At 46.4% G+C, this 16,101-nt stretch overlaps 1 protein-coding gene across 2 annotated transcripts in view; it reads left to right on the forward strand.

The window, feature by feature from the left end:
- The window catches only part of LOC139276724 (D-serine dehydratase), a 153,550-nt gene that overhangs the window by 73,276 nt on the left and 64,173 nt on the right, over nt 1–16,101 (forward strand). For both annotated transcript variants that reach the window (XM_070894718.1, XM_070894713.1), the window contains exons 5-6: nt 3,283–3,404; nt 5,579–5,768. In XM_070894718.1, the coding sequence (XP_070750819.1) occupies nt 3,283–3,404; nt 5,579–5,768 (312 nt within the window). The remainder of the gene's footprint in view (nt 1–3,282; nt 3,405–5,578; nt 5,769–16,101) is intronic.

Here is a 16,101-nt window from a genome sequence, read left to right on the forward strand (position 1 = left end):
CCTTCCGAACTATTGCCTTAATTTCCTCCTTAACCAGCAATGCTACCCCACCTCCTTTTCCTTTTATTCTATCTTTCCTGAATGTTGAATACCCCTGGATGTTGAGTTCCCAGCCCTGATCATCCTGGAGCCACGTCTCCGTAATCCCAATCACATCATATTTGTTAACATCTATTTGCACAGTTAATTCATCCACCTTATTGCGGATACTCCTTGCATTAAGACACAAAGCCTTCAGGCTTGTTTTTTTAACACCCTTTGTCCTTTTAGAATTTTGCTGTACAGTGGCCCTTTTTGTTCTTTGCCTTGGGTTTTTCTGCCCTCCACTTTTGCTCATCTCCTTTCTGTCTTTTGCTTTTGCCTTCTTTTTGTTTCCCTCTGTCTCCCTGCATTGGTTCCCATCCCCCTGCCATATTAGTTTAAATCCTCCCCAACAGCACTAGCAAACGCTCCCCCTAGGACATTGGTTCCGGTCCTGCTTTTTACTCTGTAACTAACCCGTACTGTACCTGCCCTTGGACTGTTTGATGGGACATTGTAAGTGAGCTTTACTCTCTTTCTAACCTGTGCTGTACCTGACCTGAGGGTGTTTGATGGGAAAGTGTAGAGGGAGTTTTATTCTGTATCTAACCCAGACTATACCTGACCTGGGAGTGTTTGATAGGACAGTGTAGAGGGAGTTTTATTCTGTATCTAACCCAGACTGTACCTGATCTGGGAGTGTTTGATGTGACAGTGTAGAGGGAGTTTTACTCCGTATCTAACCCAGACTGTACCAGACCTGGGAGTGTTTGATTGGACAGTGTAGAGGGAGCTTTACTCTGTATCTCACTCGTGCTGTACCTGACCTGGGAGTGTTTGATGGGACAGTGTAGAGGGAGCTTTACTCTGTATCTAACCCAGACTGTACCTGACCTGGGGGTGTTTGATGAGACAGTGTAGAGGGAGCTTTACTCTGTGTCGAACCCAGACTGTACCAGACCTGGGAGTGTTTGATTGGACAGCGTAGAAACATAGAAAAATAGGTGCAGGAGTAGGCCATTCGGCCCTTCGACTCTGCACCACCATTCAATAATATCATGGCTGATCATTCCTTCAGTACCCCTTTCCTGCTTTTTCTCCATACCCCTTGATCCCCTTAACCGTAAGAGCCATATCTAACTCTCTCTTGAATATATCCAGTGCACTGGCATCAACAACTCTCTGCGGCAGGGAATTCCACAGGTTAACAACTCTCTGAGTGAAGAAGTATCTCCTCATCTCAATCCTAAATGGCCTGCCCCTTATCCTAAGACTATGTCCCCTGGTTCTGGACTTTCCCAACATCGGGAACATTCTTCCCGCATCTAACCTGTCCAGTCCCGTCAGAATCTTATATGTTTCTATGAGATCCTCTCTCATCCTTCTAAACTCCAGTGAATAAAGGCCCAGTTGATCCAGTCTCTCCTCATATGACAGCCCAGCCATCCCTGGAATCAGTCTGGTGAACCTTCACTGCACTCCCTCAATAGCAAGAACGTCCTTCCTCAGACTAGGAGACCAAAACTGAACACAATATTCCAGGTGAGGCCTCACTAAGGCCCTGTACAACTGCAGTAAGACCTCCCTGTTTCTATATTCAAATCCCCTAGCTATGAAGGCCAACATACCATTTGCCTTCTTTACCGCCTGCTGTACCTGCGTGCCCACTTTCAGTGACTGATGAACCATGACACCCAGGTCTCATTGCACCTCCCCTTTTCCTAATCTGCCGCCATTCAGATAATATTCTGCCTTTGGGTTTTTGCCCCCAAAATGGATAACCTCACAGTTATCCACATTATATTGCATCTGCCATGCATTTGCCCACTCACCTAACCTGTCCAAGTCACCCTGCAGCCTCTTAGCGTCCTCCTCACAGCTCATCGCCGCCACCGAGATTAGTGTCATCTGCAAACTTGGAGATATTACACTCTATTCCTCATCCAAATCATTAATGTATATTCTAAAGAGCTGGGGTCCCAGCATTGAGCCCTGCGGCACTCCACTAGTCACTGCCTGCCATTCTGAAAAGGACCATTTTTATCCCGACTCTCTGCTTCCTGTCTGCCAACCAGTTCCCTATCCACGTCAGTATATTACCCCCAATATCATGTGCTTTGATTTTGCACAACAATCTCTTGTGCGGGACCTTGTCAAAAGCCTTCTGAAAGTCCAAATACACCACATCCACTGGTTCTCCCTTGTCCCACTCTGCGAGTTACATCCTCAAAAAATCCTAGAAGATTTGTCAAGCATAATTTCCCTTTCATAAATCCATGCTGACTTGATCCGATCCTGTCACCGCTTTCCAAATGCGCTGCTATTTCGCCCTTCATGATCGATTCCAACGTTTTCTCCACTCCTGATGTCAAGCTAACCAGTCTATAATTACCCATTTTCTCTCTCCCTCCTTTATTAAGAGGGAGCTTTACTCTGTATCTCACTCGTACTGTACCTGACCTGGGAGTGATTGATTGGACAGCGTAGAGGGAGCTTTACTCGGTATCTAACCCAGACTGTACCTGACCTGGGAGTGTTTGATGGGACAGTGTAGAGGGAGCTTTACTCTGTATCTAACCCAGACTGTACCTGACCTGGGAGTGTTTGATTGGACAGTGTAGAGGGAGCTTTACTCTGTATCTAACCCAGACTGTACCTGACCTGGGAGTGTTTGATTGGACAGTGTAGAGGGAGCTTTACTCTGTATCTAATCCAGACTGTACCTGACCTGGGAGTGTTTGATTGGACAGTGTGGAGGGAGCTTTACTCTGTATCTAACCCAGACTGTACCTGACCTGGGAGTGTTTGATGGGACAGTGTAGAGGGAGCTATACTCTGTATCTAATCCAGACTGTACCTGACCTGGGAGTGTTTGATTGGACAGTGTGGAGGGAGCTTTACTCTGTATCTAACCCAGACTGTACCTGACCTGGGAGTGTTTGATTGGACAGTGTAGAGGGAATGTCGATTGGAAAGTGTTCCAAACTTCAGCAGTGATGTTTCTCATCTCTGTTAAGCTACAATTAAAACCAAATTTCAAAGTGGAGTTCAGAACATAAATGTTGGAAATCTGAAATAAACAGAGAACATTCTGGAAACGCACAGCGTAGCCGCCAACATCTGAAACAAGAGATAGTTGAGGAGAAATCTCCACCTGAAACATTTACCCGTCTTTTTCTTCACACTGCTGAGGGGCCAGCAGTGTGTTACTGGACATTTCTGTGCACATATTGAAGTTGAACAATGTCCGTCTCTCTGCAGGTTGGAGAAGGCAGGTGTGAGGTGTCCCCGCTGCAGCATTGGATCGACACCTTCCTGCAGCCACCCCATCCCAGATATGGGGCGCCTCAACGAACTCCATCCCGGAAACTACATCTTTTACGGTGAGAACCATTTGTCTTATGGACCATGTCTTTGTCTGAAGCACATGCCAAACCTTCCCCTGAATGGTAGTATCCCCAATCCTGGCCCGGTTGAGATAAGCTAAGTTAGCACACACTGGGGAAATATCACTTGACTTGTATGGCTCAGTATCACAAGGTAGCCAGCAATTGCTCAATCGACCATAGAGGGAGGTGTGGCGACAAGATAGAGCTTAACAGAAATTTAAGAGACTGACTTCTCTGCTATCTGATTTTGATCAGAATTGATATGTGTAAGTTCATAAAGCTAATTACAGATGAAGGAGGCCATTCAGAATATTTAGATTCTATTGAAAGCTAGAGACCGCCCCACCCCGGCCACAGGATCCAACTGCCTCCTTAATGACTACACAGATTTTTTATCCGGTACCTTGGAATGTTATGGCAGCAAATGCAAAAGCCATATTGTATACAGCAAGGCCCACAAATAACAAATTAATAGATAACCAGATAATGTGTTTGGTTTGTCTAGATGCTGTTGGTTGAGGAAGAAAACTACTGCTCTATCTCCAACCTCCCTTTCCTATCCAAAGTCTTTCCGAATTCGTGCCCATCTTTCCCGCAACTCCATGATTGAACCACTTCAATCAGGTTTTTGCCTCAGCCACAGCACTGAAACGGCCCTAATCAAAATCACAAATGACATCCTCTGTGATTGTGACTGAGGTGCACTACCCCATAACCTCTCAGCTTCCACCCTCCATAAACTTCAGCTCATCCAAAATTCTGCTGCCCATAGCCCAACCTGTGGCAAGTCCCTGTGCTCGCTAACTTACATTGGCTCCTGGTCCACCAATGCCTGCATTTTAAAATTAAATCCCTCCATGCCTTGCCCCTTCATATCTCTGTAAACTTCTCCAACTTTACAAACGTCTGAGAATTCTGCATTCCTTCAACTCTGGCCTCCTGTACTTCCTTCTATCGCACCATCATTGGCAGCTATGCCTTCAGCTATCTAGGCCCCAAGCTCTAGAAACCTACCTCTTTGACCAAGTTTTTAGTCACCTAAATTTCTCCTTCTTTGGCTCATTACGTTTTTTTGTCTAATTACGCTTCCGTGAAGCGCTTTCGGATATTTTTCTAAGTTACAGGCACTATATAAACGAAAGTTATTTAATGTTGACCAGGATACTTGGAAAGATCCCTGCTCTTACTGAAATAGGGTATGGGGATTCTTGTCCCCAGCAAGACAGGCAAACAGGACCGTATGTCTGACACCTCTGACAATGCAGCACTCCCTAAGCACTGGAATGTCAGCATAGTATAAAAGCAGGGAAGTCTTGTGACAGCTATACAAGGTATTGGTGAGGCCTGGAATACTGCGTGCAGTTTTGGTTTCCATATTTACAAAAGGACACACTTTGGAGGCAGTTCAGAGAAGGTTCACTGATTCCTGGGATGAGGGGGTTGATTTATGAGGAAAGCTTGAGTAGGTTGGGCCTCTACTCATTGGAATTCAGAAGAATGAGAGGTGATCTTATCGAAACGTATAAGATTATGAGGGGGCTTGACAAGGTGGATGCAGAGAGGATGTTTCCACTGATGGGGGAGACTAGAACTAGAGGGATTGATCTTAGATTAAGGGGCCGCCCATTTAAAACAGAGATGAGGAGGAATTTCTTCTCTCAGAGGGTTGTAAATCTGTGGAATTTGCTGCCTCAAAGAACTGTGGAAGCTGGAACATTGAATAAATTTAAGACAGAAATAGATAGTTTCTTAAATGATAAGGGGATAAGGGGTTATGGGGAGCGGGCAGGGAAGTGGAGCTGAGTCCATGATCAGATCAGCCATGATCTTATTGAACGGTGGAGCAAGGCTCGAGCGGCCGTATGGCCTATTCCTGCTCCTATTTCTTATGTTCTTATGTTCTCAAGTCCTAGAATGAGGTTTGAACCCACGATCTTCTGACTACCAACTGAGCCAAGCGGGGAGAAAGTGGGCAGAGGGCGGTAGGGTGTAACTGTCTTACTGTGGCTCAATATCTTATCCTGATTTGGCATAAAAGTTAATGATCTACAACGAGTCTCCAAAAATACAAAATACTCCCAAAGATCCTCCCTACCGTGTATTAGCATGAGTCAGACATTCCTCTGTCCAGATCTCCGAATATTAATTCTTGAACGATTTTCTCCCAGATGTCCAGCAGATGATGATTGGCTCCTGCCAGATGGATGACATTGCCGTGCGAGTGCTGACCAGGGTCATAGGTCACTACCCTCACCGGAACCAACTGTTGGTCGACTGTGGCTGGACAGGATTGAGCCTGCACAGTCTGGGAATGCTGCCAACCGGCTATGCACTCATTGATGGTCATCCTGAATTGAAGTAAGAGAAGATTAGGCAGGCTGTCCCTCTGACTCCATTTTCAGGTTGGGGCACGGTTCTTTGGATACACACAAAGAGGCAGGTGAAAGCTGCCCTCGGTGGTTGTGCTATTCTACCACAGAGGAGCATCACAACCAAGTGCACTCTAGCCCTTGCATGATTTCTGCCAGTGCACTTCCCATGCATAACCCAGGGGTATTGAGGCTAATTGAAGCTCTCCCCAAACACTTTCACATTATTTCTCCAGGTAGGGTAGCATCCCCATTGGATCAGTGGATAAATAAGTGTGAGTTCTCAAGTTTAATCCCTGGTCTTGTTGAGTTTGTTAATCTCAGGCAGGGGTAGAGTTACGAGCAGATTTGTTGCTACAATTAGTCTCTCTGGAAACACTCTAGGGTAAGTACAGTCCCATCAAACACTCCCAGGGCAGGTACAGCATGGGGTATATACAAAGATACAAAGTAACCTCCCTCTACAGAAGGAAAGGAATACATTTATATAGTGATGCATCTATTTGTACTGCCCTTGTCTCTGATTGGCTCTCCAATTTCACTGCACCTATTGCTGATTGGTCCCTTTTGGAGGATAAGCCACACCCTGAATTTTCTGTAGAATGTGTACTTGGAGCCGCCCAGCCCAAGTTCTGACTTTCACAAATTGTAACTCAATCCATTTTGACTTAAGAAGCCACAGAGGATAGATCTCCCCAAAAGCCACCAAGTGCCAGCCGAAGTCCCTTACCCCAGCACAAGTGCATCTTTCCCACAGCCGAAGTCCCTTACCCCAGCACAAGTGCATCTTTCCCACAGCCGAAGTCCCTTACCCCAGCACAAGTGCATCCTTCCCACAGCCGAAGTCCCTTACCCCAGCACAAGTGCATCTTTCCCACAGCCGAAGTCCCTTACCCCAGCACAAGTGCATCCTTCCCACAGCCGAAGTCCCTTACCCCAGCACAAGTGCACCCCTCCCACAGCCGAAGTCCCTTACCCCAGCACAAGTGCATCCTTCCCACAGCCGAAGTCCCTTACCCCAGCACAAGTGCATCCTTCCCACAGCCGAAGTCCCTTACCCCAGCACAAGTGCACCCCTCCCACAGCCGAAGTCCCTTACCCCAGCACAAGTGCATCCTTCCCACAGCCGAAGTCCCTTACCCCAGCACAAGTGCATCCTTCCCACAGCCGAAGTCCCTTACCCCAGCACAAGTGCATCCTTCCCACAGCCGAAGTCCCTTACCCCAGCACAAGTGCATCCTTCCCACAGCCGAAGTCCCTTACCCCTGCGCAAGTACACCCCTTCCACAGCCGAAGTCCCTTACCCCAGCACAAGTGCATCCTTCCCACAGCCGAAGTCCCTTACCCCAGCGCAAGTGCATCTTTCCCACAGCCGAAGTCCCTTACCCCAGCACAAGTGCATCCTTCCCACAGCCGAAGTCCCTTACCCCAGCGCAAGTGCATGACCTTACTCCCCCCTCCCCCCACCCCACCATCGATGGGGCATTGTGTGCAGATTGTTAACAGGTTTATTGGGTATGAAGTGAATAGTGACAGTGTCGTGATTTCTGGATTGGAAAAACCTCTCTCCCTTCCGATCCCTCCCCTCATGTCTCTCTCCACTCCCCCCCTCCCAGGCTCTCTCTCTCTAAACTCCCCCCCCCCAGGCTCTCTCTCCAGCCCCCCCACCCTCACCCCCGCCAAGCTCAAGCTCTCTCTCTCCCCCAGTCACTTTCTCTCTTTCCCCCCTCCCCCCCAACCCCAAGCTCTCTCTCCCCCACATGCTCTCTCTCCCCACCCCCCCTGCACGCTCTCTCTCCCCCGCCCCTCTCCCTCCAGGTTCTCTCTCTCTTTCTCTCTCTCTCTCTCTCTCTCTCTCTTCCTCCCCCCCACCCCTCACTAGGCTCTCTCCCTCTCTCTCTCTCCCTCCTCCCCCCCAAGTCTCTCTTTCTCTCTCTCCCTCTCTCTCTCTCTCTCTCTCTCTCTCTCCCCTCGTCTAGGCTCCCTCCCTCTCTCCCCCCCCCGCTCCCCCACCCCCTGTCTCTGTCTCTGTCTCCCTCTCTCTCTCTCTCTCCGCCCCCCCCGCCCGCCCCAGTCGCTCGCAAGCTCACGGAATATGGTCAGACTGATTGCAGGGTCCCCACTTCCGGTTCAGTGGTCACACTTCCAGTTCCGGGCGGGAGGTATCAGGGGCAGAGTCTCAAGGGGATCGAGGGGACACGGCGCAGAAGAACCATAAAAGGACAATACAAATAGTCACATCCTTTATATAGTGCCTTTCATGACCACGGGACTTTCCAAAGTGCTTCACAGCCAATAAAGTACTTTTGACGTGTAGTCACTGTTGTAATGTAGGAAACGTGGCAGCCAATTTTCAAACATCAATTGATAATGCCCAGATAATCTGTTTTAGTGATGTTGGTTGGGGGATAAATATTGACCAGGACACAAGGAGAACTCTCCTGCTCTTCTTCGAACTACTGCCATGGGATCTTTTACGTTCACCTGGGAATGGCAATGGGAGTGGGAGCCAAAGGCGGGGGGGAAATTTTTTTTTTGGATTAATTATATGCACGAACATTTTTATGCCCTTTTGCGCATGCGTGCTCGATCCAGCAGTGCATGGTCAGTACAATATATGAGGAATCCAGAAATACGGCCGTACCAAGAGTCGCATGGAGCTCATTGCCGCTCGAGCCTGGAGTTGGAGCTGCTTCGAGGGCTATAGGGTTATCTCTAGGACTTTTGCCTGGAATATCGCTGTGACTAAAGAAGTAAAGGATGGTATCCAATTAAAAGCAAGGACATACAAAGTGACCCAAACTAGTGGGAGGACAGAAGATTGGGAAGCTTTGAAAAACCTGCAAAGAATGACTAAAAAAATGATTAAGAAAGGGAAGATTGACTATGAAAGTAAACTAGCACGAAATATAAAAAGAGATAGAAACATAGAAAATAGGTGTAGGAGTAGGCCATTCGGCCCTTCGAGCCTGCACCACTATTCAATAAGATCATGGCTGATCATTCATCTCAGTACCCCTTTCCTGCTTTCTCTCCATACCCCTTGATCCCTTTAGCCGTAAGGGCTATATCCAACTCCCTCTTGAATATATCTAACGAACTGGTATCAGCACTCTGCGGAAGAGAATTCCACAGGTTAACAACTCTCTGAGTGAAGAAGTTTCTCCTCATCTCAGTCCTAAATGGCTTACCCCTTATCCTTAGACTGTGACCCCTGGTTCTGGACTCCCCCAACATCGGGAACATTCTTCCTGCATCTAACCTGTCCAGTCCCGTCAGAATTTTATATGTTTCTGTGAGATCCCCTCTCATTCTTCTAAACTCCAGTAAATACAGGCTCAGTCGAACCAGTCTCTCCTCATATGTCAGTCCTGCCATCCCGGGAATCAGTATGGTAAACCTTTGCTGCACTCCCTCAATAACAAGAATGTCCTTCCTCAGATTAGGAGACCAAAACTGAACACAATATTCCAGGTGAGGCCTCACCAAGGCCCTGTACAGCTGCATCAAGACCTCCCTGCTCCTATACTCAAATCTCCTAGCTATGAAGGCCAACATGCCATTTGCCTTCTTTACCGCCTTATGCACCTGCATGCCAACCTTCAATGACTGATATGTACCATGACACCCAGGTCTCATTGCACCTCTTTTCCTAATCTTCTGCCATTCAGATAACATTCTGCCTTCATGTTTTTGCACCAAAGTTGATAACCTCACATTTATCCACATTATACTGCATCTGCCATGCATTTGCCCACTCACTTAACCTGTCAAAGTCACCCTGCAGCCTCCTCATAGCTCACACCGTCACCTAGCTTAGTGTCATCTGCAAACTTGGAGATATTATTCTCAATTTCTTCATCTAAATCATTGATGTATATTGTAAATGGCTGGGGTCCCAGCACTGAGCCCTGCGGCACTCCACTAGTCACTGCCTGCCATTCTGAAAAGGACCCGTTGATCTCGACTCTCTGCTTCCTGTCTGCCAACCAGTTCTCTATCCACATCAGTATATTACCCCCAGTACCATGCGCTTTAATTTTGCACACCAATCTCTTGTGTGGGACCTTGTCAAAAGCCTTTTGAAAGTCCAACTACACCACATCCACTGGTTCTTCCTTGTCCACTCTACTAGTTACATCCTCAAAGAATCCTAGGAGATTTGTCAAGCATGATTTCCCTTTCATACTTCCATTCCTACTTGGACCGATCCTGTCACTGCTTTCCAAATGCGCTACTATTTCATCTTTAATAATTGATTCCAACATTTTCCCCACTACCGATGTCAGGCTAACTGGTCTATATTTCCCCGTTTTCTCTCCCTTTTTAAAAAAGTGGTGTTACATTAGCTACCTTCCAGTCCCGAGTAACTGATACAGAGTTGATAGACTGCTGGAAAATGATCACAAATGCATCCACTATTTCTAGGGCCACTTCCTTAAGTACTCTGGGATGCAGACTATCAGGCCCTGGGGATTTATCGGCCTTCAATCCCATCAATTTCCCTAACACAATTTCCTGACTAATAAGGATTTTCTTCAGTTCCTCCTTCTCACAAGACCCTCGGTCCCCTAGTATTTCCGGAAACATAGAAACATAGAAACATAGAAACATAGAAAATAGGTGCAGGAGTAGGCCATTCGGCCCTTCTAGCCTGCACCGCCATTCAATGAGTTCATGGCTGAACATGCAACTTCAGTACCCCATTCCTGCTTTCTCACCATACCCCTTGATTCCCCTAGTATTAAGGACTTCATCTAACTCCTTTTTGAATATTTAACGGAAGGTTATTTGTGTCTCCCTTCGTGAAGACAAAACCAAAGTATTTGTTCAGTTGGTCTGCCATTTCTTTGTTCCCCATTACAAATTCACCTGATTCTGACTGCAAGGGACCTATGTTTGTCTTCACTAATCTTTTTCTCTTTACATATCTATAGAAACTTTTGCAGTCAGTTTTTATGTTCCCAGCAAGCTTCCTCATACTCTATTTTCCCCCTCCTAATTAAACCCTTAGTCCTCCTCTGCTGAATTCTAAATTTCTCCCAGTCCTCATGTTTGCTGCTTTTTCTGGCCAATTTATATGCCTGTTCCTTGGATTTAACACTATCCCTAATTTCCCTTGTTAGCCACGGATGAGCCACCTTCTCCGTTTTATTTTTACTCCAGACCGGGATGTACAATTGTTGAAGTTCATCCATGTGATCTTTAAATGTTTGCCATTGCCTATCCACCGTCAACCCTTTAAGTATCATTCGCCAGTCTATTCAAGCCAATTCACATCTCATACCATCGAAGTTACCTTTCCTTAAGTTCAGGACCCTAGTCTCAGCAGCGTCGGCGAGAGGTGCGTTAGTGAGGCGTGAGTTCCGGGGTCGGCGAGAGGCCTATAAAGGCGGAGCTTGTGCAGCTACAGGGAGAAGGCAAAAAAGAAGTAGAAAGAAACAGAAAGGTGACGTCACAGCCAAGGGGGTAAGTGATTGGCTGGTGATTGGTGAGTAGTTTTTCTTTTTTCTCTTCGATAACAGTGAGTAAACTTCAGCATTGTTGTTGCCAATTTAAGTGTATCTAAGGGTTAAGTCATGGCAGGTGAGCTCGGTCACGTGATATGCTCCTCCTGTACCATGTGGGAACTCAGGGACACTTCCGGTGTCCCTGACGACTACGTGTGCGGGAAGTGTATCCGCCTCCAGCTCCTGACGGTCCGCGTTGTGGAATTGGAGCTGAGGGTGGATTCACTTTGGAGCATCCACGATGCTGAGAATGACGTGAGTAGCACGTGTAGCGAGTTGGTCTTACCGCAGGTGAAGGGTCCACAGCCAGCTAGGGAATGGAAGACCAGCAAGAAGAGCAGTGCAAGGAAGGTAGTGCAGGGGTCCCCTGCGGTCATCCCCCTGCAAAACAGATACACCGTTTTGAGTACTGTTGAGGGGGATGACTCATCAGGGGAGGGCAGCAGTAGCCAAGTTCATGGCACCGTGGCTGGCTCTGCTGCACAGGAGGGCAGGAAAAAGAGTGGGAGAGCGATAGTGATAGGGGATTCGATTGTAAGGGGAATAGATAGGTGTTTCTGCGGCCGCAACCGAGACTCCAGGATGGTATGTTGCCTCCTTGGTGCAAGGATCAAGGATGTCTCGGAGTGGGTGCAGGACATTCTGAAAAGGGAGGGTGAACAGCCAGTTGTCGTGGTGCACATTGGTATCAACGATATAGGTAAAAAAAGGGATGAGGTCCTACGAGACGAATTTAAGGAGCTAGGAGCTAAATTAAAACGTAGGACCTCAAAAGTAGTAATCTCAGGATTGCTACCAGTGCTACGTGCTAGTCAGAGTAGGAATCGCAGGATAGCTGAGATGAATGCGTGGCTTGAGCAGTGGTGCAGCAGGGAGGGATTCAAATTCCTGGGGCATTGGAACCGGTTCTGGGGGAGGTGGGACCAGTACAAACCGGACGGTCTGCACCTGGGCAGTACCGGAACCAATGTCCTAGGGGGAGTGTTTGCTAGTGCTGTTGGGGAGGAGTTAAACTAATATGGCAGGGGGATGGGAACCAATGCAGGGAGACAGAGGGAAACAAAAAGGAGACAAAAGCAAAAGACAGAAAGGAGATGAGTAAAAGTGGAGGGCGGAGAAACCCAAGACAAAAAACAAAAAGGGCCACCGAATATAAAGGGGCTGCAGGAGGGGTCAAAACTAAAAATCATGGTTTAAAAAGTAGTATTAAAACACTCTATCTAAACGCACGCAGCATTCGAAATTAAGTAAATGAGTTGACGGCACAAATCATTACAAATGGGTATGATTTGGTGGCCATTACGGAAACGTGGTTGCAGGGCGGCCAAGACTGGGAATTAAACATACAGGGGTATCTTACGATTCGGAAAGATAGACAAGAAGGGAAAGGAGGTGGGGGAGCTCTGTTAAAAAAGGATGATATCAGGGCAGTTGTGAGAGATGATATTGGCTCTAATGAACAAAATGTTGAATCATTGTGGGTGGAGATTAGAGATAGTAAGGGGAAAAGTCACTGGTGGGTGTAGTATATAGGCCCCCAAATAATAACTTCACGGTGGGGCGGGCAATAATCAAGGGAATAACGGAGGCATGTGAAAAAGGAATGGCAGTAATCATGGGGGATTTTAACCTACATATCGATTGGTCAAATCAAATCGCATGGGGTAGCCTGGAGGAGGAATTCATAGAATGCATACGGGATTGTTTCTTAGAACAGTATGTTACAGAACCTACAAGGGAGCAAGCTATCTTAGATCTGGTCCTGTGTAATGAGACAGGAATAATAAACGATCTCCTAGTAAAAGATCCTCTCGGAATGAGTGATCACAGTATGGTTGAATTTGTAATACAGATTGAGGGTGAGGAAGTAGTGTCTCAAACGAGCATACTATGCTTAAACAAAGGGTACTACAGTGGGATGAGGGCAGAGTTGGCTAAAGTAGACTGGAAACACAGACTAAACGGTGGCACAATTGAGGAACAGTGGAGGACTTTTAAGGAGCTCTTTCATAGTGCTCAACAAAAATATATTCCAGTGAAAAAGAAGGGCGGTAAGAGAAGGGATAACCAGCCGTGGATAACCAAGGAAATAAAGGAGAGTATCAAATTAAAAACCAATGCGTATAAGGTGGCCAAGGTTAGTGGGAAACTAGAAGATTGGGAAAATTTTAAACAACAGCAAAGAATGACTAAGAAAGCAATAAAGAAAGGAAAGATAGATTACGAAAGTAAACTTGCGCAAAACATAAAAACATAGTAAAAGCTTTTACCGATATATAAAACGGAAAAGAGTGACTAAAGTAAATGTTGGTCCCTTAGAAGATGAGAAGGGGGATTTAATAATGGGAAATGTGGAAATGGCTGAGACCTTAAACAATTATTTCGCTTCGGTCTTCACAGTGGAAGACACAAAAACCATGCCAAAGATTGCTGGTCACGGGAATGTGGGAAGGGAGGACCTTGAGACAATCACTATCACTCGGGGGGTAGTGCTGGACAGGCTAATGGGACTCAAAGTAGACAAGTCCCCTGGTCCTGATGAAATGCATCCCAGGGTATTAAAAGAGATGGCGGAAGTTATAGCAGATGCATTAGTTATAATCTACCAAAATTCTCTGGACTCTGGGGAGGTGCCATCGGATTGGAAAGCAGCTAATGTAACGCCTCTGTTTAAAAAAGAGGGCAGACAAAAGGCAGGTAACTATAGACCGGTTAGTTTAACATCTGTAGTGGGGAAAATGCTTGAAGCTATCAAGGAAGAAATAGCAGGACATCTAGATAGGAATAATGCAATCAAGCAGACGCAGCATGGATTCATGAAGGGGAAATCATGTTGAACTAATTTCCTGAAATTCTTTGAGGATATAACGAGCATGGTGGATAGAGGTGTACCAATGGATGTGGTTTATTTAGATTTTCAAAAGGCATTCGATAAGGTGCCACACAAAAGGTTACTGCAGAAGATAAAGGTACGCGGAGTCAAAGGAAATGTATTAGCATGGATAGAGAATTGGCTGGCTAACAGAAAGCAGAGAGTTGGGATAAATGGGTCCTTTTCGGGTTGGAAATCGGTGGTTAGTGGTGTGCCACAGGGTTCGGTGCTGGGACCACAACTGTTTACAATATACATAGATGACCTGGAAGAGGGGACACAGTGTAGTGTAACAAAATTTGCAGATGACTCAAAGATTAGTGGGAAAGGGGGTTGTGTAGAGGACACAGAGAGGCTGCAAAGAGATTTAGATAGGTTAAGCGAATGGGCTAAGGTTTGGCAGATGGAATACAATGTCGGAAAGTGTAAGGTCATCCATCTTGGGGGAAAAAAACAGTAAAAAGGGAATATTATTTGAATGGGGAGAAATTACAACATGCTGCGGTGCAGAGGGACCTGGGGGTCCTTGTGCATGAAACCCAAAAAGTTAGTTTGCAGGTGCAGCAGGTAATCAGGAAGACGAATGAAATGTTGGCCTTCATTGCGAGAGGGATGGAGTACAAAAGCTGGGAGGTCCTTCTGCAACTGTACAGGGTATTGGTGAGGCCGCACCTGGAGTACTGTGTGCAGTTTTGGACACCTTACTTAAGGAAGGATATACTAGCTTTGGAGGGGGTACAAAGACGATTCACTAGGCTGATTCTGGAGATGAGGGGGTTACCTTATGATGATAGATTGAGTAGACTGGGTCTTTACCCATGGGGTTCAGAAGGATAAGGGGTGATCTTATAAAGACATTTAAAATAATGAAAGGGATAGACAAGATAGAGGCAGAGATGTTGTTTCTGCTGGTCGGGGAGACTAGAACTAGGGAGCACAGCCTCAAAATACGGGGGAGCCAATTTAAAACCGAGTTGAGAAGGAATTTCTTCTCCCAGAGGGTTGTGAATCTGTAGAATTCTCTGCCCCAGGAAGCAGTTGAGGCTAGCTCATTGAATGTATTCAAGTCACAGATAGATAGATTTTTAACCAATAGGGGAATTAAGGGTTATGGGGAGCGGGCGAGTAAATGGAGCTGAGTCCACGGCCAGATCAGCCATGATCTTGTTGAATGGCGGAGCAGGCTCGAGGGGCTAGATGGCCTAGTCCTGTTCCTAATTCTTATGTTCTTATGTTCTTATTAACTGTGTCACTCTCCATCTTAATGAAGAATTCTACCATATTATAGTCACTTTGCACAACAAGATTGCTAATTAGTCCCTTCTCATTACACATCACCCAGTCTAGGATGGCCAGCCCTCTAGTTGGTTCCTCGACATATTGGTCCAGAAAATCATCCCTAATACACTCCAGGAAATCCTCTTCCACCGTACTGCTACCAGTTTGGTTAGCCCAATCTATATGTAGATTAAAGTCGCCCATGATAACTGCTGTACCTTTATTGCACGCACCCCTAATTTCTTATTTGATGCTGTCCCCAAACTCAGTACTACTATTTGGTGGTCTGTACACAACTCCCACTAGCGTTTTCTGCCCTTTGGTATTCCGCAGCTCTACCCTTACAGATTCCACATCATCCAAGCTAATGTTCTTCCTTACTATTGTGTTAATTTCTGCTTTAACCAGCAACGCTACCCTTTTCCTTTCTGTCTATCCTCCTGAATAGCAAGAGTTTCTATCAGTATTTAAAAAGGAAAAGAGTGGCTAAAGTAAATGTTGGTCCCTTCGAGGACGATAATGGGGAATTAATAATGGGAAACATGGAGATGGCAGAAACTCTGAACAAATATTTTGTATCAGTCTTTACGGTGGAGGACACAAAAATATCCCAATAGTGGATAGTAAAGGGGCTATAGCGGGGGAGGAACTCAACACAATCA

This window comes from Pristiophorus japonicus, chromosome 1 (assembly GCF_044704955.1).
Source record: "Pristiophorus japonicus isolate sPriJap1 chromosome 1, sPriJap1.hap1, whole genome shotgun sequence".
Lineage (NCBI taxonomy): Eukaryota > Metazoa > Chordata > Chondrichthyes > Pristiophoridae > Pristiophorus > Pristiophorus japonicus.